This window comes from Marmota marmota, unplaced genomic scaffold (assembly GCF_001458135.2).
Source record: "Marmota marmota marmota unplaced genomic scaffold, marMar, whole genome shotgun sequence".
NCBI classification, from domain to species: domain Eukaryota; kingdom Metazoa; phylum Chordata; class Mammalia; order Rodentia; family Sciuridae; genus Marmota; species Marmota marmota.
In genome coordinates, this window is record NW_025999949.1 from 9,930,059 (window position 1) to 9,956,078 (window position 26,020).

A 26,020-nucleotide genomic window follows, 5' to 3' on the forward strand; every position below is an offset into this window, starting at 1 on the left:
CTTACAAACAAAGCTGACATGTGTGCACTGGGTGATAGCACAGTTCAGTACCCAAAGGATGCTGACTAATGGACTGCCTGTCAACCTCGAGGGAAATCGCTAGTAATGTGTCGCCCAGCTCTGTCCCTGCCCTTATCCCACTTAACATGCTTAATTAATGACGTGAAAGAAAACACGGAAGGCATGGTGCTGACAGCAGACTACAGATTACTCAAACCTTGAAGGGATAATGAATATGACGGATGACAGAGTCAGATAACAATGCTACTAGCCACTGTGCACTCAGAGCCGCCTCTGTCCAGAATGCTACACCTGCTATTTCCTTTCATTCTTCCTCCCAAAGACACACAGGTTAAAGATGAGGAAGCTCAGCTTCTGAGGGGGCGATGGGACTCGTCCCAAGCCACAGAGCTAGCCAACAGCAGAGTTGAAGCAACTGACTGCAAAGCCTAGTTTCTTCTTTGCCCTCTCTGCTTGGTACCTTGTAATCAAACATCACAAAGATCTAAGAACTGGAAATGAAGATGGTAACATTCAAGTTGGACCACTGCCTGTGGGCGCTGAGGCTTCCAGGCACTAAGGCTCTGCATAGGGGAGGGACAGGGAGAAACACAATTCCAGTGCTCAGGATCCTGCAGGAGGAGCTGAGCTACACCAACAACGAGGCTACAAGAATATGAAGAGTACAATTACTCTTGGCTTACATGACAGCAAGAGGACAAAGGGACGTTATCATGAGACAGAGCCACTTAAGATAGGCCTGGGGTACCAGGCAGGAAGTACCAAGTGTGGAAGGGAGCTGACCTCAGGTGAAAGGGATGGCATAAACCAAAACATGGAGGAAGGGAGGCACGGAGCAGAGTCACTCCTGTGTCTGGATGGAGTCCTGGAATCAGATGGGAGCATGGAGCCCAAAGAGTGAGAAAGTTGAAAAATGTGAAGCCTATGCAATGGCCATGGTGGGTGGGGAGCACGCCATTGTGAAGGCCAGAGGGGGCCAGGATGAGTTTCAAACGGGGTGAACCAAGTGGTGCTTTTTGAAGAAATTGTGACAGCAACATCTGGAGGAGAGGATGGAGGCTGGGCAGCAATTCTGGTGACGGTCAGAATTAGGAGACATGTCACATGCAAGTGGGAAAGAGACCTGACCAGGCAGTCCATTTCCACATAGCTTGTACGTTCCCAAAATTAACTGTACAGGTTCAAAATCTTGTAGAACTCCAGACAAGCAAAAGAGTTTAAAACAGGAAATGTGTAAAGCAAATTAAACATTAAAAATGCCTTTATCTTGGGATACACACTTGGGTGTAGTGCTACCCACATAAAAGAACAATCAATTGAATGTGAAAAAATGTATGTTTTCCACACAACAAAGAACAAGAAAAAAGGAATTATCTCAATCAAATGGGGGGGAAAAAAAAACTCTTCTTCATGTGACCTGAAGAATTTCTTAAAAAAAATAATAATATGATCAGCCACGATGGATATTGGATTTAGCCCTGTGTAATCTTTAATATGATTTTTTTGCAAGCACAAATGTCAATAAAGTAAGATAAATAAGAGCTGGGTAAATTCTGGCAATTTCTGACATCTGTTCAGATTGTGAGAATAAAAGCAAATGGAGAAATGGAAGGCCTAGTGTGTTTTATTTTATTCTGACATGTGTTCAAAGAACTAAAGTGGGAATGGGATGGGATAAATGAAATCACAGGGAAATGTTTCCAGCGAAAGGCCTGGCCACACAACAGGAAGGTTTCTGGGCAGGGCACAGGCTCAGGAAAGCAGGTGCAAGGCAGGTGGGGCAGCTCCTGCACTCCTGCCTGAAGTCCTGTTCAAAGGTCCAGCAAGCCCAGCACTTCCTGGAGGGGACCTGTACCTGGTATGCTGTGCTCCCACTTCAGCCCCCCTTCTGGAGCTGGAGAGGTGGCCAAGGAGATATGGGGTGTTTCACCTTTAATAATGAGCACCAGAATTTCACATCACACCATTATCTGTCAACTGAAAATTATTCCAACTCTCAAGTCTCTGAACAAAATGTTTTGAACGTTCCTTTCTACCCAGTCCCCTCCCCAAAGCTCTCTATTTGTCCTAATGTGGTGGACAGCACCTAAAAAGAATGGAGTGCACTCACAATTCCACTGTTCTCTGCACACAGCCTGGGCTCTTCACTTCTATGGGCCCGTTTAATGGAACCTTCCCCATAATCTCAACTCCCAGTGAAGTTTGGCACTGTGCACACGTTCCCAGGCCAACCCTTTGCTTGCTCAGCCACTTGGCCCCACCCCCGTGCAAGTTAACTTTTAAATTCAAGTGTACTCAATGTTCTCTATTTTTTCCTTCTCTCCCCACCCCACAATGTCCTATGAAAAACCAAAATGAAATAGCAAAGCAAAGCAGAGTCTTGCAAGCTAATTAAGGCCACTCTCATTAGGATGACTGGAGAGTGTTTGCACGGCAGTAAAAAGGAGATAAGTAGGCTTTGGAAATGTTAGTATGAAAATATCCCCAAACAGGTAAATAAATATGTGAACAATTTCTGTATAGATTTATAAACACTTGATGAGATAAAATCAGCTAGGCTCAAAAGTAACAAGTCCACTAAAGTTGGATTTCAATTCCACCTTGGCATACAGTTATTTTCTACTCACTTACAAACATCTCTTGAGGACCTACTAAGTGAGGGGCACAGTGCTAAAGAAAACATGACTCTGAGCTTTAAAATGTTACCCTTGTGTTCCACCATATTTTTAGGGGTACATAAGAAGAAAATTATTCTTAAAGGAAATGATAAAACACCATTTCCATACAGTGGTTTTTTTTTTTCCCTTGGGGGAGGCACAGAAAGGGATGTGAGCACACGGGCAGCTTTGGTGGTGGCAACACTGAATGTGCAAGGCTGGCTCACAAGTGCCTGCTTCATGAGTCCGGCCTACGCAGGTGTCACATGCACTCTGTTTATGCATCACATTATATGTAATATATTTTTACCAAAAAATGGAAGCCATGAAAGTGAACTGAAAACAAAAGATAATAAAGAGAAAAAGAAAAGAAGGAGAAAGAAAAGCAAAACATAGTTGTTGTCCTAGAAAAGTTCACATCCTGGTAGAGAGCCATCTAAACACTAATTATAAATGTAACAGAGACCACAACTGAATTAAAAAGAAAAAACAAAACCCTCTTAGGGCCTACATAGTATTTTTGTTAACAACAATAGTATGTCAAGGTCAATCCCCAAGTGTCTCTGCACTTAAAGATCTGGTTTTACTCTTTGTGTCAATATTATATTATGCTCCCTGGAGCCTTCACAGACCCCACCCACCCCCGGTCTGGTTATATGGTCTCCCTCTATACTCTCATGGGACCCTGTACCTCCCTCAGAAACACATCACACATATACAAGGATCCCTATTTACTCTTGTATCCCAGGGGCCAGCTCATCAATAAATACTTGTGGAAAAATACAAATGAGTAGCATTACTGGATTCAGTTCTGTTGAATGGTGGCTGAGACTGATGAGAAAAGGAAGGGTGGAGATGCTGAACTGGAGAATCCCAGGCAAACCTTAAGAATGACCCAGCTTTGGGTAGGCAAAGCCCTTTACCATCCCTCTTCTCTGGGCTTAACAGCACCAGATGATGACACCATCTGTAGATTCTAGACCATCATGTGTGAATGACTGCTGCTAAGCTTGCGGCTGGGATCCCTCACTTCCTCCACTAATGAATAGGAGAGAAGCAATGCCGGTCAGGTTGTAGCCTAGTATCAGGTGTAGGCATAACCTCCCTCTCTCAAGAACCTCGGCAGAAATCAGATCTTCGGGGCAGAGGCTTGCAGAGACCCCCTATCCCAGCCTCAGAGGTGAGCCCAAGGAGCTCAAAGACTCAGGAAGATCCAGTTTTCCTGAACAATGTTATTGCTGCAAAAGACAAGGGAGCATCCAAAGTCCCCCCGATGAAAAAAAAGGACTCAGCAAATAGAACTGTAAGTAGACACTTAACAAAGCTCCCTGGAGGTCAACAAAAGGATATGACCCAAAATTCATGACAGCAGCACCCAGTACCTAACAAACACTTAACAAATTGTGCACGATCGCAGCATGCAGATGCGTGACCAATAACAATGGAAAGGAAAGTAGGGCATTATTCTGGTCACAGGCCAGGAGAATATAAATATAAGATCACCACGTTAGTGGAGATGCCAGTAAGGATTTATTTTTGCCTTGAAACATTAGGAAGAAAGGCTTATTCTAACTAGATCATCTAAGTGATACTGCATATGAAATTATTCTCAATAAAATACATTCAGCATGTGTGGACTGTCACTGATTCCAAGTTCCCAACCTCTAGAGGCTTCATTTAAAATGACATCCTAAAAATGCACACCCCCCTTCAACTCCCTGCCTTTCCCATTCAAGTGAGTTGGTATCATCCTTCTTGTCCATGCCATGTTCTTTCCAGGGAAAACAGATGGAAAGAAGAGAATGTGCCATAATGAAGTGGGAAATGAAAATGACATTAAAATAAAAATAAAGCTGTAAAATGTAATCTAGGTCAACTCTTCATGCACTGTAAAATTAGTACTAGCAGGCTCTGCACATGTGGCATTGGTCTTTATATTTTTTGGCTTGGATGTCACACAGGATTAGTGCAAAAGGAAAAATCCCAGCATGGGGCCTATTTTTAAACAGATTAATCAATCATTTCCCATCTCTTCCTCTCCCATCATTCCCCAAACTTTCACTCAATGAAATTAACCTTTTAAAAAAATACATCATGGACTGCACTCTGAACAGAAATCCTTTCTGAAAAGGAAGTGAGCTTAAAATTTTGAACCCAGATTTTAATTGTTACATTTCCAATTCTATAAATAGTAACTAGCATTATTCTATGGCCTAGCTTCTTTTATCCTACAGATCTACTGTGGTATCCTCCACATCCATTGTTAGTGACAACAAAAGTAACTGATGAACATTTTATTACACACACACACACGTGCGCGCGCGTGCACACGCACACAGACATTTAGCAAAACAAAGCTGCACATTTGAAAAAGAGAAAAAATACTGAATATTTCACTTTCTATTAACTATATTCTCATGCATTTGAATCCCATAATTCCATTAAAAATGCCAAGTATATGTAGGTTCTTAGTAATTTATTTAATATAAAATTTAATAGGCTGGAAAAAATCAATTTAACTGTTCAAGCTATTAACTAAAACCTCCACTGACATCTGTGCATTGTAAAAATGATGACCATCATCATCATTTATGCTTAAGGTAATCATAATACAGTAGCAGCTAAAATGTATATCATGTGCCATGGATTATGTTATTGAATTTTTCAAAGCAGTCTTATCTAATAGGTACTATTTTTATCTGCACTATACAGATGAGGGAACAATTTTAGAGAGGAGAGAAAGAAATTTTGAGGTAGAATAAAAATCCCAACTATCCAGGTTTTCAAAGACATGAGGAACAAGAAGATTCAACAGAAACTTTGAGAAAGAAATATAGGGCCTTAGACTATGAATGAGATGAAAACTTTGGGGGAAATGTCATGGACATTGTTTCCAGTCTTCAAAACCATGATCTCTAGAGAAACCGATCACGTATCCGTGTTTGTTCATTACACTCCACCAATGATGAATCTTATATTTATAAAATACTAAAGCAATGACCTAAAGTTTGGTCCCTGTGACAAAATCAGGAACAAAGTCATCATTGGTACAGTCACATTTTCAAAGGGTGGTACCTTTCCATCATTTGGAGCAATGAAAACTGAGCCATGACTAACTGTTGGAAAAGATGACATTGAACAGTTTCTCCTTTGCTTGGATGGACATGAGCATAGAAAAGAGGAAATTTATAATCTAATATAGTGTTTTGTGCTCACTGTTTTATATGATTAAAAGCGAATCTCTTATACCTATCTAGATAGTCCATGTTCTAATTTTTGTTTGGAGGTGGCTAGATGCTGGTTATCTCCTGTGGACAGTGTAAAAAAAATCTTAATTTTATACAATTTGAAGGTTATTGAACTAGAGTTGAAGTTATCATATACAGAGTCTTTCTTGTGTTTCTATTAATTAATTCTAATACCACAGGCATTAATCATTTTCCCAGCAGATGAAAAGCCCTTTAAGGTGACACATGTGTTTTACAACATTGGGAACCCAATCCTTATGCTCTTGGAATGTACAGGAAAGTGGAAGTGTTAAAGCAAATAAGCTAATACAAATAAAAATCTTCCACATCCTAATTCCATGGGCATGAAGAGTTTCAAATTTTCTACTGGAGGCCATGTGAGTAAAGTAAATTAAAACGGGTCAGAGAGATGTGCTCTGAATAATTTTCAGGGTGAACCAGCAGACATGGCATTCCTTTTTGTAATCACATGAGCAGGTCCTCTCTTGATAATAAATACATCACGTCCCAGCCTACACAGAGGCCCACTGCAAACTGTGTGCAGTGCCAGTTAGCATTAATTATAGCTGTGCTCATCTTTTCCCCGAACACACAACTGGGAAGGCCATGCTTGGTATTTACAAATGCAACATGCAATGCTCCAGGGTGAGAAGTGCATTCTAAAATATAACTGTCTACATGGGGTGTGTGTGTGTGTGTGAGTGTGTGTGTGTGTGTGTGTGTGTGTGTGTGTGTGTGAGAGAGAGAGAGAGAGAGAGAGAGAGAGAGATAGAGAGAGAGAGAAATGACATATACAGACTCACAAACTACCAGGAATATCTAAAACAATACATGTGTGCATTTTGAAAAGTTTAGTTAGTTATTGGCACTGCATTCAGAATATCTAAAAGGTGGAGCTGAAATTTTGTTTTTAGTATACATTTTTAGCCTACTATAACTAACTTCTCTCTCTCTCTCTCACACACACACACACACACACACACACGCACATACAGCATATCCTCAGTGATCCAATGTAATTATTTACTTACTGTGACTAATACTACTTACTTAGAAGGTAAGCTCCGTAGACTTTCATGGCAAACACTGCCTCTGCAAACAGCCTCCCACCACAGGCTGGGGTATGTCTTTTGCAGAAATACAGTGTGTGCAGCTCATCTCTCTGTAGAGTACAGTCTCAGAGTGGGGTATCCATGGAGACCGAGCCTCCTGCATGTGCAGGGCAAGGAAGTTACTCTGCTGGGCACCATAGCAACAGGAGGCAGAGGGAGAGCAGACCTATCAGGGAACAGCACAGGGCCTTCTCCCTGGTGACTGCAGCATTTCAAATGAAACCATTGCCCTCATGAATGGACACAAAGCATCTGAAGAAATACCAAACTGTCAAATAGAAGCAAATGCCTACACAACAGTCAAGACTAATCTTTTGATAATACTGGAACAAAACAATTTTTCCATATTATAATATCCCCATGAGCAAGTAAGATATTACATAAAAACTCCACACATCCCTAAATTTAATGGCAAGCATGTGACATTTTGAGGAAAATGCTTGTGTACTTCTTGAATTCCAGCTATTTAAATATGCAAGGCACTTTCCAGCAGTGCCTGGAAGAGAGGAAGAGGGCAGAACCGGTTGTTCTGAGAAGAGAAAATGGAGTCCAGGGCTCTCTGGGACATCAGTAGGTGCCATCCTTCCAATAGGAGCTCTCTCAAGTAAACATACTTATTTACATACTTATTAAGCTTCCACCCAAACCGTCCATCATATCAGAATAATTCTTACCAATAAGGAACCAGAGATAAAATAGGCCCCACGTAGGTGGAACAGTAAGTGATCATCCCAATGACTTAAAAGGTGTGCCATTTGTAAACTTTCCTCCTTTCTCCTTTTACAATGACATGAAAGTGGTTAGTCATTGAGAACAGACTATACAACAGGCCAATACTGTCACTATAAATAGTCACCTGTCAAATGCTGAGACTGATTATTTGCAAAGACAGAGGATTTCTATTTTTTACCTCTCAGTGTTGTATAGTAAATACATGGTGCATATATGACAATATATAACCAATATCTTTTATGAATACTGCAGCAATGGGAAAAAGCTAAGTATTAATTATTTTCCATATTAAAGAAAAAGAGAAAACATTTCCTTACATTACAGATTACACTCTCCCTCCCACTAACCCTTTCCCCAACTGCTTCTGAGATGACCTGGTCCACCCTACCTCTATGTCTAAATGTAAGATGAGTACTTCTCCTTGCACAATTACCTCTCAGCAAAGAAGAAATCCCCTTATATTAGAGTCTTTTCAAAGCCTCTTATTTTAGGGCTGTTTCATAATTACCTTCTTTGAACAAAAAGTGCCATTCAAAAAAGACATGTCAGTCTGAACTGGCTTCTGTCTGTGATACTTTTGGCTGCCTTCAAAAGCCAACCAATGGGATTATTTCAAATGAAACAGAGAAATTCAAAAGCAGTTTTTCTAATTATTCCTAAGGTATGACTCCTCCATGGGTTTAAAGATCCCTTTAAATAGTAACACAGTCAGTGGTTAAGCTGTAGAGATCACAAAACCCTATATCCCTTGCTATCTGGACTCAGGAACAGAATAGCTCTGGAGAGAGAGAGAGAGAGAGAGAGATAATTATCTGCATCTACAGGATAACAGAAAAGCCAGCTGTCCCAGGCTATGCAGTGGATGTAGTGACAGCCTGCTGGCTGTTCACTAATGTCTACCTCCACTCTCCCCCTCTTCTATAATAACAGGTGCCCATTTGACTAGGATGTCCTGGGATATAATTAGAAACGACATGTGGCACTTCTTCATCCTGACCTTAAAATGACCAGAGTGTCCCCTGGTCCCTCTCCCCTGCTTTCTTATAGGCAGATGAGAGCCACTCTGATCCCACAAGAGGTAGCCAAGTTGTAAGGAGGCAGAGCTGCCTATCAACCTGGATCACCCAAATGTGGTATATTGCAAGAGACAATCATCTGTCTAGTTTTAACTTCTATTTTGGAGTCTATTTGTTACACTAACTTAGCCCATACCCTCCTGGCTGGCTTGACCAATGAGAGAGACATGGATTCAAAATTGTTTTATCTCAAGGGATGATTTACCCTGGAAAAGTCAGATGAATTAACAAGTCACTCTAGAGAGAGAAAGACTGATTAAAACTTTTAAATGAAAAATGCATAAAAGCAATGTTTCTGAATTAATAATAGAGTACAAACATATTTAACTAAAATTACAAGTTAAAAAAAACATTGGATATTGATATCTCATCCATACTGCAAAAGGCTTACTGGGGTTAGCAAATAAACATTTCTAGTCTCATTAGGAAAATGGGAGTCATGTGCTGTCATGTGAACTGCATCTCTATCCTTTCCTGTCTCCTCTGCCTCCATCCTAGAATAAGCCTTTCAATTTAGTGTCCTTCTGCCAGGTTCACTTCTTGACAATTCAAGCATCAAAAAGTCATCAGAGAGATCTCAAAACATACATCAAATCATTTTTTTTCCCTCTTATAACCCTTGTGGCCTCCCATTACTTTGACAATACAGACTTCATCTGCTCCTCCTCTTTCCCTTCTTAACTCACTGCTTTGCCTACCACCTGTGCATCCCCTGAGCCCTCTCGGAGCCTGAGGTTCTCAGCTCAGATGTCATCTCCCCAGGCATTTCCCTGCCCCAGCTCTCTATTGCATGACTTTGTTTCATCTGTCACTATCTGAACTTGCTTGCGTGCTTATGCACCAGGCATCTCCCGTTAAAGGCAGGCACCATAAGAACAGGCATCTTGTCTGTTTTTTCACTCCTATATCCTTCATGCCTGGAACAACGCTGTTAGCACACTGTAATGCTTACTAAATTTTTGAATGAATGAACAAAACTGCTAAGTACACAGTGGAGATTCAAACCTACTTTAACAGAAACTCTTCTTAACGACATGGTCAAGTGAAGGTTCCCTTTCCATTAGATTCTTGCAATGCTACAAACATTCCGGTCTATGCTTCTTGGAATGCAAGCCTTTTGCAGCTATGTTCCTGAAGTGTTACCTCGTTAAACCATGGCCTACGTTCATGTGATTTACTGACACCCTTGGCTGCTATCATATACCAGCTTAGGTGGTAGAAGAATTTAACTCAATGAATTAACCAATGGTACATGCTACACTGTTCATCACATAACTTCTTTGTCGGTAACCCTAGAGTCCACCCAATGCCACACAACAAATCATACCAGCCAAGAAGACAAAGAAGTCAGGGCATTCATCTCTTTGGCTCCTTCTCTGCCAGTGGTTGTGTTCCTCTTCCCAAGTCCTTCATATATGGCCACCTTTGGGTTCTAGATAACATGACCCTTCTCTACTCCCTTCTGCATTCTGGAATGGCTCCAAGCTATTTCCAGGCTCTAGTATTTCACCATACCATGCTGGATCCCTCAACCACACCCAGGGCTTGGCAGAATGCTCCTTGATTTTGGTGTTGGCCCATGGGGGGTCGGGGGAAGCCCAACCTAAAGCATCTATTTGCATAATTTACACATGAAAGACATTTCCAGGTTTTATTTCTGTTGTGCTGAAATACAACACCCTCAATGGTGGGTGTGTGGTTTACTGGCCTTCCACTGTGCATAAGTGACTTATAATGCTTCCTTCCTACCACATTAGAGTACTCAGTGAGCCTTTGGCAGGCCCCCACATTAGTGGCTATGAACACTGTACATGTAATAAATCCCAGTAGACCTGGGATTTGGATGGCAGTTACCTCTGGAAGTGGAGGATTATGATTTGCTAATTCTTAGAGAAATCCATTAAGGTCCATTTGTTACCATTACTTGATTGGGTGCATCATCAAAAACCCAGATGTGAGAAAAAGGCATGAAAACAAACACATAAACCTGCCATAAGGACAGCTTTGTTTTACTGTTTTGGTTCCTGTTAAGGAGAAGTGATAACTGTCTACCATAAAACATATCTGCTATATTCTGTCTGAACATTCTTTCTCTCAGGGTGAAAGAAAATTTCAGAGATCTATTTCAGTATCAGTGCAAAAGCTCTCACTCGACAAAGTCTAATGATCTTCCTTTAAGAAAGTATTCATGACATGCAGGGGAGCAGGTGAAACATTTGTGATGAGTAGAAAAAGGACTAGTTCATGATCAAGTGGAAATCACTGACGACCTTACATTGATCTCCATGTTCTCATGTTCATTTTACTGACCTGCTTTTGGAGAGCCTTAAGTATTCAACTTTCTGTACTTCCTTGAAGTTACATCAAGTCTCATTAATTTTGTTATTAGCAACAGCCAGCATAATCTACAAATAGACTCTTATCAGCTAATTTATAAGACTTCATAGGAATTTTTAGGGCTCTACCAACATTAAAGAAAAATAATTCATGTTTTTTATCAGCCACATCTTTCTTAATTTTTACACATCCTTACTGCAACTATAATTAATTCTTTGAGGGTGGGTCTTACAATTATTGCACGCTTAAGAGTTACGGGCAAGATTGCGCTATTTAAACTCCATTTATAGGATGTGTGACCTTGGATGGTTACTAAATCTATTTGTGCCTCAGTTTCTCCATCTATAAAATGGGGCTAATTATGTCCCTTTTTCACATCAATGTTAGAATGAAATGAGTTAAGCGCTTGGAATTTTGCCTGGGACAGCTAGTTCTCAATAACTATTGACTAAAAAAATCATTTGTCAAGAGTGTTTTCCTAGCCCACAATTACATCTAATATATCCTTCTAAATATTTTCATTAGGTTTTCAGTATCTGAAAGTGTTGGCAGCTTATATTTGCGGCTGGGCTTTGTTGCTAGAAGACTTGCTAATAACTACTGAGCTATTAAAAAAAATGATAGCTTCCCAAAGAATATAGAAAGTTTTCATAACCAAAATCTTCGTTTTAGCATCAAATTCTTATTTTTTTCACTTTATGAAAATATTTTTAAATGTGTAAGACATTTTTCTGCTTTCATAGACAGCATTTTCTTGCAATTCCACCGTCACAATGATTCTGTCTGCTTTTACATCAATACTGCACTAAATGCTACCAAGTATTTGAAGCTAGTAATGGCCTATAACACTGAAAAGGCCACTAGGCTTTTTAGTGGTCTTTCATTTGCTCTTTCCTACTTTCCCATCTCTGGGCGCACTGTCAAGCCTTCAGCTGTCAATTTGCACTTGGGTCATTGTGTCCTCCTTTATCAAGTAGTCCTCTCATTTTATGTGAGCTGGGCTAACATGACATGCTAGAATTTTATTTCAAATAAACTTTAAGTCTTGGATGAGGGTTTTAGGAGTTTTTATGTAAATAAGGCGCATGGAATTTGTTACATCTTTATTAAGAACTATAAATGGCCCTCGCTGCCATATAGTGAGGAATTAATCTCTTTCAAAGTCTTTTCAACAATCCAGTTTACAGATGCAGAGCACAAAGTTTCAACACACACACACACACACACACACACACACACAAGCAGCTAAAGATCACACAATAATAAGGTGTACACACTCTACCTAGTGTGTACAACTACAGTCTGGCCCCCTCTCCCCTAGTGCAGACCCTTCCCTGCAGGCGGAACAGGTTGGGCAACCTGGGGAACAACTGTGGAAGCTTAGGCGCTCAATTCTCCTTGAACTATTCTAGGCAGCTCACATTATTACAAGAATAAGCTGTTGTTTTATTACACACAACTAACTTTGAAGTAATGAACTAACTTTGAAATAATGCTCTTGATAAGAACAGAAACATCTGTGGGCTGTGTGTGAAAGAGGCTCTATCAAGGGACCCAGTGCTGATTAATCACTAACCTAGTTGGTGCCTTCTGAGTTTTCTAGCAAATGCCTCTCAATGTGGGAAACCTTTTTTTCTTTTTTTAAAGTAACCAATCCCTGGCTATTGTTGTGAGGTTATTATGATTCAGCTTGGCCAGGTCTCCAATTTCAATAGCCTGGGTGGTGTCTGATAACAAGGGAATACTAACTTTGTTTGAATGCTAAGGAGATACAGTGACATCTTTCAAATGCAGATTTCAACATTTCAGTTTCTGAAAGTGGATTTCAGTTAAATTATAGTGACCCTAACCACGTGCTCTTTCCTGATCTCCTTAATCACCTCCAGTGGTGTTTTGACTTTCACGTTTTTTAAATTATTTGTTTAAATTGTGTAATTGTTCCTCCACCCTTCCAACTAGCCTTGAGCACAAAGAATTTAATGCTTCTATTTGTAAAACAATGACAGTGGATTCTTTTCTTTCCTGGGTTAAGATACTCTGTAAGTAATAAATCAAGCAAGAAAGTTGGCTCAGTATTGTCACTTCATGTACTAGAGCAGTAATCCAATTAGGACTTTCATTTCTGGTTAAAAAGTTTCATCAGGAAACTGACTACAAACTGATATTAGCAGAGCACCCCAGGGGAAGAAATGTCACCATCCAGGACTCCTCAAAAAGTACCCCCCTGGAAAGCCTTCCTTCCTTTTCTGTTAATCTGTAGGATTCCTCAGGATATATTTTACAGTATTCTTCCTTAAATTACAAGCTTCCTAAAGGCAGGATGATGACAAGGTCATTCCTGCCCCCTCTTCCCCAAGTACCTCTCACATTCAATCTAATTCCTTAAAAGGGAGGAACTGTGGAATAAAGTTGACCAAATTATGATGTGTGTATATGTGTGTGTGTGTGTGTGTGTGTACATACACTACAGTGAATTCCACCTTTAGGCACATCTATAAAGCACAATTTAAATAAATAGAAGGAGCCAGTAGAGAGGAGGAAAGGGAACAGTTGGGGGTGGGGAGAAGGAAGGGAAAGAAGAAGCACTGGAGGCTGAAATGGAGCAAATTATATTCCATACGTACACGAATATGTCAAAATGCGCTCCATTACTATGTATAACTATAATGCACTGATAACAACATTAAAAATTCAACTATAAATAAAAATCAGAGATGATGGCTTTCTGATTGTATAATTCAAGTCAAGGGCCTGTTTTCAGTTACCTGATCTGTTTTCAATTACATTTTTTTTCTGTTTGAGCTTCTAAAAAATTATTGGCTGTAAATATGCAAAAAAAAAAAAAAAACCCTAATCCCTTGCACAAAGTACACACTGTGTTTCCCAGTAAGTTTTTATTGGACACCTGCTTTATATTGACACGAAATTAGGCTCTGGAGATTCTGCCTTGAATGTGTTGCTGAATTATGGATAAAAGGAAAACACAAAGCCATCACCCAACTGGACTGTAGGAATGTTTTTCTTTGCTCCTTGTTGGCAATTTTTAATTAAATCTGCATAGGTATTAAGTGATAGAAGCCAAAATGACAGAAGGCTCACTGCCTGTAAGAAGTTTCCAGAAGGAGTTCCTGCCTGGCAGGAAGGGTTCACTGCTGTGTGCACCACAGGGCCCTGTTGGCAGGCACAGGATTGTTCATTGCTCAGCTCCCCTTTCCAAACCTTCCTAGCATCCTGTGACATATTTCCCTTCTCTTTATGCATAACAGACCCAGTGATCATTATTCGCTATCTTACTGACCTCAGGGGCATTTCAATAACTCTTTTCTGAGGTGAACTGCAGTGTTCCAGAATCTAGAAAAATGGACCTAAAATTAAATGGGCTTTGGTTACTTAATGTTAAAGGGTCCCTGAGCACATGTATAAGAGCCACTAATTGCTTGCTAATTTTAATAAATTAGTATTGGTTTTAATGAGTCAGTTTATTTTTAAAAAGTGGAGCGCCCGCATGGAGAGCTGGAGGTCAGTCTTGACTGAGGGGAGGGGAGAGCTCAGGGCTGGGAGAAGGCTGTTTTTACCTGCAGCATTATCTTCTTGTGCTGTAATAGATTATGTCTCTGCATGTTAGAAATGCAGAGTCATCCAGGGGCCTCACTTCCAGGATTTCCTCTCTTCATATTTATTAGATTGACAGGCAAAGTTCAAAGAAGTATAGGTCACTGTGCAAAATTTTCTCAAATACAAAGAATTTACTGTACAGAATTGGGTCCTATTCCAAAGCTGTAGCAATGATGATGTGAGGAATTTTAGGCAACTAAGAAACTTAGTGGATCCCTTTACCTTGTACAAGTAAATAAAAAGTTTACCAGGTAAAAACTGCTTAGGCAGAATTTATGCCTATGAGCTATTAAATCAGAAACAGTTGATAAAAGGTTTGCCTTAGGCTCTGCCTTTGGGCAAGAAGCATTAAAACTAGGTTCAAAAATCTTAATAAATAAACCTCTCAAGTTAGTACATAATATTTTGTGCATATGGGCATCCCCCCACCCCATATCATAGACCCATAGTCCCTTGATGGGATTAATGGCTCTTTAAGAAGAAAGACTTGGGCTGGCACACTCGCTTCCTTGCCAAGGGATGCCCTCCTCTACATTATGATGGGAGGACCATCACAGATTTGAGCCCCTTGACCTTGATTCCCACTGTTCAAAACTGTAAGAAATAAATTTGTTTTTCCTTCTATACTACATAGTCTTAGATATTCTGTTATAGCAACACAAAATAGAGTAACACAAAGGTTATAATAAAAAAAGACAGTAACAAGTATTAAGAAGGATTTTTAGAAACTGGAACCCTCATTTCCTTGCTGATAGGAAGGGAAATGGTTTAGCCATTTTGGAAAACAGTCTGGTGGTTCCTTGAAAAATTACACATATAGTTACCATATGATTCAGGAATCTCATACTTAAGAATATGCACAAGAGAACTAAAAAAAAAAAAATTCATACAAAAGCTTCTACACCAAAATTCACAGCACCATTGATCTTAATAGCTTAATGTCAGAAACAACCCCAATGTCCATCAAATCAAGAATGAATAAACAAATTGTGGTACACCATCACACTAAAGCAAGATGTTTAAATAGGGAAAGCAGGAAGTACTAGTAGGGAGGGGGTACAGGAGGACTCTCAATATTCTTCTCTCAATTTTTCTATAAACCTAAAATTGTTTTTATGAAAAGGCTATTTCTAAATGTGGACTACCCATACAACAGAATACTGTTCAAACATGAAGATAAACAAGCACTGATACATGCTACACTAGCTAACTTTGAAATCAATACAAGTGAAAGAAGCCGAACACAAAAAGCCACACAATGTATGATTCCATTTTTATGAAATGTTCAGAAGAGTCACATCTATCAAGACAGAGAAAATTAGTGGTTGCCAGGGACAGGCTGGGGCAGGGAGTGAGAATGAAGAGTGACTGTTAATAGGCAGGGGGTTTCATTTGGGGGTAGAAGAAAAGTTCTGGAGTTTGATAATGGTAATGTTGTACAATGGTTTTAATGGACTAAGGCCCACTAAGTTTTATATTTGAAATAGGTGAATTTTATGATATCTGGATTATATCTCAATTTTTAAAAAAGCCAGTTGAGCTGGGGTGCTGGCAAAAGTACGGCAGCCATGTTCCTTGAGAACACAAGATAATATTTTCATTTCTTGGATATAATTACATGACATTCTTTTGCTCATTGTTTCTTTCTTAAAAACTAAGGGTACCCCTTATACTTCGTCATACTCCTTTTTATCTTTTATATGCTATCACAGCTCCCCAATTGTGTATTATGCTTTTTCTTTTTCATAGTATTACAAAGCAAAGACAACTAGCAACTGTATTTTTCATGCAGTTTAAGTTTTTCTTTGAGATAAAATGACATTCTCTTTGGTTGACCAAAAGCAAGAGGAAGAATAATCCATTATGATATGCTGTGCACAGCAATTATTCAGGAAGCTCAAAAGCACACAGACACTAACAACCAACAGAAAGGGACACAGGACAAAACCTTGCCCCATAAAATCATCTGTATGTGATTTTAGTTTCAAATGGAAAAATTGCTTCAGTTATATTACCCAGGTAAAATATGAAGAGTCCGTGCACTTACCTGGCTTTACAAAGCCTGACTTCGATTCCTTCTTATATCGGGCTGACTGGATGCTTCCCTCAACAACCATTCCAATGGTGCACTTCTTTCTGGTAAAGTCTTCATCACTTCCAGGGCAAAAGCCAATGGGGCTATTCCCAGTATCTGAGGGTGTCTTCACTGGTGATACTGACTGGCTACTAGGACAGCCTGTGTCATCTAGAGAACAGGGATCGATAAGGTTTTAATGAGGGCAGGAAATCAATGATGGCAGCGAGAAGTCATTCAGGGTACCAGGCACACACATGCACACCCCCGTGCAGTCACATGAACTCTGCTTAGAATGTCCACTTAGAACTGCTGTGGATGATACTCCTTGGATGACTTCATTTTTCTTTGTCATGCACATAACAAAAAAAAAATAGCATTTTAAGGTAATATTTACAGACAAAATCTTAATAAGTTTCTTGATCACAAATATTTCTGTAAAGCATTGTGAAAACTTAACTATATGTCTGTTTGAATATTCTTACATAGTGTAATTTTAGGTCCTATCTGTCCACATACTTTTGATGGGATTAGTAATGAAAAGTTCATCACGACAACTCAAGGTCACTCTTTTAGAGTTGCTTGTGTTAGGAAAATAAAGTTCCTCCAATATTTTTGACCATACCTAGTGCTCGATCACAATGGTTCACCAATTGGCTAATAAAATTTGATACGTAAGACCGCTGCCTTTAGAAGTTCAGGGAAACAGGAAGAAGTGAGCCTGTTTTATCACATATGCCCTGCCAAAAATATATCAACCACGTACATTGCTGTCTGGAATAAACTGGTAAATTGAAAATGATATTCAACTTAGAAACATTCCCTTAACTTTCAAGTGAGTGATTTTTATTACCAGGCTCATTATTTTCAGTTAGTATGTGGGACATGAAGTGACCTGTATAGATGTTTATTAGGCAAACAGGAAATTCATACTGCTGACTCCTATAAACCCTTTCCATATTTATTCAAGTATTTATGATGGTTCGTTAATTCACTTATAATTGATGAGGAGGAACATATTAGAATTTAAAGCCAAAGAAGAATGACTTAAAAGTTTACCTACTCAAACTGGTCAGTCTGGGAGATTTTCATTACTAAATAATTATTATATGAAAATATTTTGATGCCCAAGCTACTATGGTAACTAATTAGTCAAAAGAATGAATAAAGATATGTAACACTGATCATTTTTAGCACTATTAAATTTTTATGAAGAGTAAGAGAACCAAAATAATTTGCCATCTATCAAAGACTATCTTCAGACCCAACAGCTGGAATAATGATAGAAACAGAACTAGGCCTGAATATGACAGAAACAGAACTAGGCCTGAATAAAACATACTCATTGCCTGAATTAAGCCTTGACTCTATCTGAATAGGAATTGCCATTGCTTCATTTTTGGCTTCTATTTCATTTTTTATTATGAAATATCCCAGTTCCTGGAACAAAGTGAACTTGGCACTAGTCAAATGATTTATTTTTCTCCGTTTTTTTTGTTTTGTTTTTTTTTTTAACTTTTAGGCACATTAATATTCATGGGACCTCCATGGACTGTTTCTGGAAGCAAATGTGTTTGGCACATTGCTCGTGCCTCCTGCCTTTGCTGCTCCTTTAAACATGCTATGTTCTTCCTGGACCCCAAAGAAACAGCCATGTGCATGGAGTGATGAGACCCTCTGGGCTACTCCTGCTCAGCTATTTCATCACTTACTGTCGGGGCCTTTCCTTTAGATTTGCATGTCCCCTGCTTCAACCCAAAGACAGAGCTCCTCTCTAACTGTGCAAAGTTGCTAATTACTCAGCCAGACTCAGCAATCTTACAAGGCTCAACAGGTCTGCACATCACTTCACAGAGACTCCCTGGATTCCTACCCTAAAGCAGATAAACTCAAATGACTGACGTCTAGCCATTTAAAATTACCAATTGCCTTTAAAATTATGCCCTTATGAGTCAGTTCCGTAAATTACTTACTTTGAAAGAGAGAGGGCCCAAATAAATAAAAATCTGTGATTCAGAATGTCTAACCTTAAAAGCCATTTTTCTTGAAAACCCTCAGATTTAATGGGACAAAATTAAACAATTTCCAGTTCTGAGAAACATTACTGAAAATGCTATTAAAGTAATGCTTTCAATATAGAAAAAAGCAATGTATTTTGTTTGGGTCTATTGACATTTTTCTGGAGTTAAATAAGAAAGAGTATGTACATGTCACGTTTTCAGTATAGTAATTTCAAGAATTAAGTGCTGGGATCTGGTTAAAAATTGAGAATTGAAATTAGTTAGAATGGTGGCAGTATGAGGAGAGCAGCAGCATTTTTCACCTGGAGTGTGTGCCTCACCTGTCATGGGTGTTTACAGTCTGTATCTCCATGGCAGGGAATGAGAACATAAAAACCTAAATAAAGCTTGAACTATGGGTATTTCTTAAAGCACTTGAATCACTACAAAAACGTTTTTGTTTTTTTTTTTTTTGTACCGGGAATTGAATCTATGGGCATTTAACCACTGAGCCACAAGCCCTTTTTATTTTGAGACAGGGTCTTGCTAAGTGGCTTAGGGCTTTCCTAAATTGCTAAGGCTGCCTTTGAATGTGTGATCCACCTGCTTCAGCCTCCTGCTGGGACTACATGAACATTTTTTAACTCTCTACTATTGTGCTTCATATTGAGGGAAAACATTAGTAATGTATGAAATGGTCTTTCGTTGACTGAAGAAATATGTATCAAGTTCTAGTACCAAAACAGCTCACAGGTATTGTACCCAGTCCCCATCATGATGGATCTCATAAAAAGCCAAGAAGAGTTGGTATATATCACTATCCATGTGCAGTTCTTAGAAAACTGGTAAGTCTATTAACCAAGAAAATCGATGAGTTCTCACAGCAACTTGGGATGTCTGCCTGTGTTGTTTAAGGGGATCAACACTATCAAAGGAATCTTGTTCAGAAAGGGAATAGCCATTAAGTTCATTAAGTTTCCTATTACAGAAGACACACTTTACATAAAAATAAGACCCCAGCACAGGCAGAGAGGTTCATGTCCCATAGTCATCTGGTTACCTGTGTCACCTGAGGGGTTTTACTCTGTGCAATACCAAAGAAGTGGTTATCTTGAGAATAAGTCTCTTTCAGGGCTCCTTCCCTGGTCTCCCTCTCTAGCTCTCATAATTCACCGCATAGGTGGGTGCTCACCAATAATTCAGAACACACTACTCCTTTTCAAAATTTGATGCAAATTTTCTCAGTTCACATTTACATCAAGATTCTAAGAATGGGAAAACCAAGCTGATGTTGCTTGGTTTTTCAGGTCTAATCTCACCAGGTGCTGAACTACATGTATTAAAGAGATAGAGTTATTAGACCTGCTTCCATTCAACTCTCTGGGTGTGCCTCCTGTTTCCTGTTACAACCTTAACGTACACTTGGCCTGTGGAATCTACAGATTTGCAAACATGATATTTACAATTATAGCTTTTATATGTTAATGTAAAAATTCTATTATGATAGAAATGATGGAACTATTTCTGGGAAGAAAATGGCAGAAATCCTGAAGGATCCATCCAAAAAGGATAGAATGTTTCACATTTCTGGAAGAATGCCTGAGGTAGGTAAGAACTCTCCATCTGGTTATGTCATGAGAGAAGCTTTGCTCCAAGACTCTTTAGGAAGAGAATATGAAGACTGTTGGTCTACTGGAGAGGGAGGAATTTAACACCCAATTCTCACATGGCCCTTATATAGTTGAGCTTCCACATTTCTTTCTCTATCATTCATGGGAAGTATAACTTTATTAAAAAGAAGAAGGACCAGTTTACATGATTTGCAAAGTGAGACTCATTTGTAAATTCGGAATAATTTCCCTCAGGTGTCAACTATTTCAATTCCCACTTAGATGGGTTGTGAATGGTCCCTAGTAGAACTTGGATAAAAATGACCTCATCAAGGCCATACTTAAAGATCACTTTCTACAGCAAAGGAGACTAATTTACATTTTGACTTCAACTGATATTCATAAATAGGTTATTTTGTTGTTCTTGTTATCTTTCTTAGAATCTATCAACACACAGAATTAAGAGTGAGTAGAAGGAATACTCATAGATCCAGGAAACTCAATAATTTGGGGCCTGTCTAAAGTACTGTAAGAAATACACCTGTGGAGTAGTTTGTACATTGTTATTAAGAAAATAAATTCTCAAGGACTCTAAAGTCATATGGGAAGAAACAATTGATTATTATAATTCTATGGATATTGTTAAAAATTGCTTTTTTAAAATAATCTTCTGTCTTTACAAGCTCTTTGAGAACAAGAGGAGTAGCTCAAATTGTACAATTATTAACAATTCCGAAAATGTGTCTAAGTACTTTCTGAATAATCTGAATCTTATTTTAAATATGCCAAAGGAATTTGCTAAATGAAAAGAACTTTAAAATCTTAAATTTTAACTTAATTTTACTATTATTAAATTAACACATTGTGAAGGAATCTAGAGTGCAGAAGAGTATCAACAAGTAAATAAAATAATAAATAGTATTTTACTATAATTGTGTTTCAGAAAACACTGAACAATTTATCATACTTCATTAGTCTTTTTGAGTGAGTGAATATGGTTTATTTGCCTGCTTGCTATTTGTTTTATCAAAATCTTAACATATATTATAGACAATTTCATTATTTTGTCATTGAACAATCCTCCGTAGAACTAGTTTGGTTAGTAAGGAAGAACCTAACATCAGGAACCAACACAAAGGGGTCCTCATTAGCCAAAGATGGAATAATTTGAAGATGAAAAAAACATTAATGCAGATGACTGATAACCATCAGACATACTAAAAATCTATTGATTCATTTTGACACAAAAATTAAAAAAATAGAGTTGGGGTTGTGGCTCAGTGGTAGAGCACTTGCCTGGCATGTGTGAACACTGGGTTCTATCTTCAGTACCACATAAAACAATAAAATAAAGGTATTGTGTCTACAATTAAATAATATTAAAAAATAAAATAAATACATAAAATGAGAAAGACTCTCTTCACTTCCCAAAACTCCCAATTCCCCAGATATCATTGGAAGTGATACTTTATGTTGATAACTATCAATTAAAAGGAAAAATTAGCATATATCCTGATTACAAAAAAGTGTTTCTATACAAATAGATTTAATTGAGTATAAGTGAAATCTTCCATTGTTTTTGGAAAGTTCTTCCTTACAGAAGCACTCAGGTTAATAAAAAGAGATGAAATAATAGAAATAGAAAATTACTACTTTGCAACCTCTAATGAAGTAATTGATTTAGGCAACAAAACATAATGGATGAAAAACCATTAGATAAAAGGCTCATCGAGAGCTTACAGTGCAGGGATCAGGCCTTCCCAAATGTACCCACAGAGTATTATCATTACCAATAGTGGGACATTTGATGGGATGTGAGAAAAAACCCACAGAACTCCTAACGAAGTATTCTCGAAACCAAAACCAAAACAAAACAAAACAAAATGACCCCAAATCTAATCAAGACTTTAAAGCTAAAGTCCATCTTACAAAAGACATGGAAAATAATGAGCTAAACAGGGGCTGGAAAACTGCAGCCTTCGGGTCAAGTCCAGAGGCTGCCTGCTTGTGCAAATAAAATATTGGAACACAGTCACACCCAGTACTTTTTATTGTCTATGGTGGCTTTTCTAGCAACAATGGCAGAGCTGAATAACTGCTAGAGGCTGTGTGGCCAGTGGAATTGAAAATATTTACTATCTGCCCTTTGCAGAAAAAGTCTGCTGACCTCTGGGTTAAAATGATACCAAAAGGAAGGAATCAGACATTACTGACACAATTAAGGATATTTCCAAGTTCTCTACCACACCAAGGACTTACGTTAATTATGTCAGTAATTACAAAGGCACTGTGACTATACAAGAAAATATGTTTTTTGTTTGTTTTGGTTTTTCTGCTGCAGTACTGGAGATTGAACCAGGCCAACATGCTAGGCAACCCCTATACCACTAAACTACATCCTCAGACTGTGTATTCTTTTTAAATCAATGCATGTTGACATAGGTAGGCAGACATGAAATGACATGATGTCTGGATATTTGCTTCAAAATGCCTCAGCAAAGGGTACAAAAAGGATAGATGTAGTAAATATAGTAATATCTCTCTATCGTTTAGCAATATTTCCCTATCATTTATTCTGGCTAAAGTGGATAATTAGCATATAGAGTTCATGTATTATTCTGATTTCTTAGTACATCTTAAAAAGTTTCAGAATATTTTATTTAATTTCTTAAAAATGTTATTTTAAATGAGTATCTATTTAAAATAGATAATGAACTTAAAATTTTAAAGACCAATTCCATCTCACAGGGTATTTGAGGTTTCCATTTTTCTTGCTATTATTAAAATTGGTTTAATAACATTTTATACATAAATCTTTGGTCAAATTTTTGATTAGCTCATAGAATGCATGTCTAGCAGAATTTCTAAACCTTCTAAGGAGTCTGAGACAACTTATAGTACTATTATTTTATGAGAGCACTCCATCTATTAAATTTCTGCCCGTAATAAACATTATTTTTTGTACTTTTCAAGTTAATAATTAAAAATGGATTTTTGATGCCCTAATTTGCATGGCTTTTAATTATGAGTGAAGCTGAATGTCTTTCATGTTTGTTGATTTCTTTTTTTACTTATTTTCTCAATTGCTCATGTCCTTAGTTTCCTATTTGGGTAATTAGGCTTTCTTAATGATGCATATGAAATCCTTTGTCATATTTTACCTAGTTTGCTGTTTACTTTTAACCTATTAAGATTGCCCAAAGTGTGTGCACATGTGTGTGGATATATACTCTAAAATTTCCTGATACTCATTTGTCCAACAACTATACTATCTAACACATTTGTTGTCAATCTTGATGACCTAATTAAATTTTCTTGCACCAAACATATGTAAGAATAAAACATCAGGTTACAAAGAATACAAACAGAATACTTCTTAAAAGTCCAAGAAGCATCTCTAAACCTTCTGGTTCCCTTTTGAATTTAGATCTGAGTTCACTGGTTTTCCAAAATGTTGAACTAAACAATTCCAGAAGACACACTTAAAAATAACATCAGGCAGAGGAAAACGTGGTTTTGTGCCATAATGTCTTGAAACATTCAGTTATGGTTTGATGCTTGCTGTTCAATGTTCAGTTGCATAATTTAAGGGAAAAATCATTGCTATTTTAAGGAAACATTACTTTAAACTCTATGGAAGTCTAGTTGATTCTCATGAATAAAAGCAGTATTTATTGACAATGCATTCATTCAATAAATATTTATTAAATATGATGTACCATATGCTGCTATAAACATTATTCTTATTGTTTCAGATACTGGCATTCTTAAAGATAGCTTGATGGATACAGATAAAACGCCAAAGATTAAATGTGGTCATGCAAAACTCTTACAATACATCATTCACATGCACTGGAAGGATCTAGGTAAGGTAAAAAAAAAAAAAATAACATTATTAAATACCTATCATGTGGCCCTCACACTAGTTTTTAATCATACAATTTTAACAATGTGTTATAGTTGAGAAAACTGAGACTCAGGGAGGTTAAGAATTTCATGGGCACATAGCTACTAAGTAATTGACTCAGGACTCAAACTCGGATTTGTATGACAAAGTGCCTGTTTCTTTTTTTTTTTTTTTTCCACCATCATAAGCTAGCTGTTTTAAAATTTTTTCTACTTGTGCTTATTCCAAGAGGAAACATCAGCAATTCTGAGAATGCCCAAATTAAAAACAGACAAAGGAAGCTATTAGAAAGAAGCCATCCCATAATAAGCAGACCACAAAAATCTGAGGCAAGAAACTCTTTCTGTTTAGGGTTCCTGCCTCAACACATGTAGCCATATGCACAGAATGCATACGTTTGCATTCTAAGTTGTCAAAAGCAGATTTGAACTTTCTATTTTTTCGCCTAATTTTAGCATCTGTTCATAGTGAGAACTCACAGGTCTACAAGGCTCTGTACTAATTTTGCTTCAGAATTACACAATATGTTACTAGCCAGTGGCCAAAACTATAAGAATTTCGTCCCTCCATTAATCCATGCACACACCCATTTTTTTTCTTTTCCACAAATTATTACTGATTTCCTGTTCTGTGCCAGGTATTCTATGTATTAGGGATGTAATGATGATCAAGACTCAGATTCTTTCCTCAAGAGTTCTAGTGGTGAGGAGAGAGCTAAAAATAAGCAAGTAGAGAAATCTATAAAGAAGGTATTTTGGATTCTGATGTACTGTTGATGAAACAAACTGGATGATATTATGTAGACCAAATAGGTGTGAGGTAAAAGGGACTTCATTAGATAGGTTGTCATGGAAAGCTCCTAATGAGTTGAGACAAAAAAAAAATAATAATAATAATCAAGGACAAGAATTCCAGGCAAAAAGAACAAGTGCAACAAGCTCTGAGATAGGCCAGGGTATGGTAGATGGAGGAAACTGAACTGAAGGCAAGTTGATGGGGAGAGAATGATTGATTAGGAGGTCATAGAGGCAAAAGCCCACACATATGCAGGATGATAGGCCAGGAATCATTAAGTGCAATGGAAGTCATAGTGTGTATTAAGCACAAGATAATAAAAATTTGTTATGTGCTCATTAAGGAGAACACACTGAACTAGTGATCATGTATCTAGCAGATATTTGCTCAGAGTAGTGAGTGCTCTTTTTAAATACTTAACACAAGTCTTAGCTAATATCCCTTTGACAGGCACTACTGTCATCCAGATTTGTAGGAGGCATACAAGACTAGCACTAGGATTTAAGCTACCTCCCCAAGTTTGTAATCAGTAAGTGGTAGAGTCATCATATGAATCCAGAGAAATTAACTCCAGAGTCTCCTCCTTAACTATTATGCTGTGGGAAAGGGAAGAAGCAAATCAACCCATTTAAAGGCCACCACCACGATACAACTGAGAAGTGAAGAGTGGTTTGACTAGGATGGTAAGGGTGAAAACTGAGAAAAGTAGGTGGATTTGATATATTTGGGGAAAATAATTGAAAGCACGTATTTATGGTGATGATGAACAGGAAGGAAATCAAGGATGTCTTTCCTTAAACAAGTAGGTAAATGGTGGTCATTTCTGGTTGAACAGA

General features: G+C 38.1%; 1 protein-coding gene across 9 annotated transcripts in view; it reads right to left on the reverse strand.

Annotated features, from left to right (window-relative positions):
- The window catches only part of Sybu (syntabulin), a 101,558-nt gene that overhangs the window by 30,360 nt on the left and 45,178 nt on the right, over positions 1-26,020 (reverse strand). For 8 of the 9 annotated variants that reach the window (XM_048802025.1, XM_048802024.1, XM_048802026.1 and 5 more), the window contains one exon: positions 16,846-17,043. In XM_048802025.1, the coding sequence (XP_048657982.1) occupies positions 16,846-17,043 (198 nt within the window). Of the gene's footprint in view, positions 1-6,976; positions 7,120-16,845; positions 17,044-26,020 lie in introns of those variants that run through there. The other variant, XM_048802028.1, reaches the window with a different exon arrangement.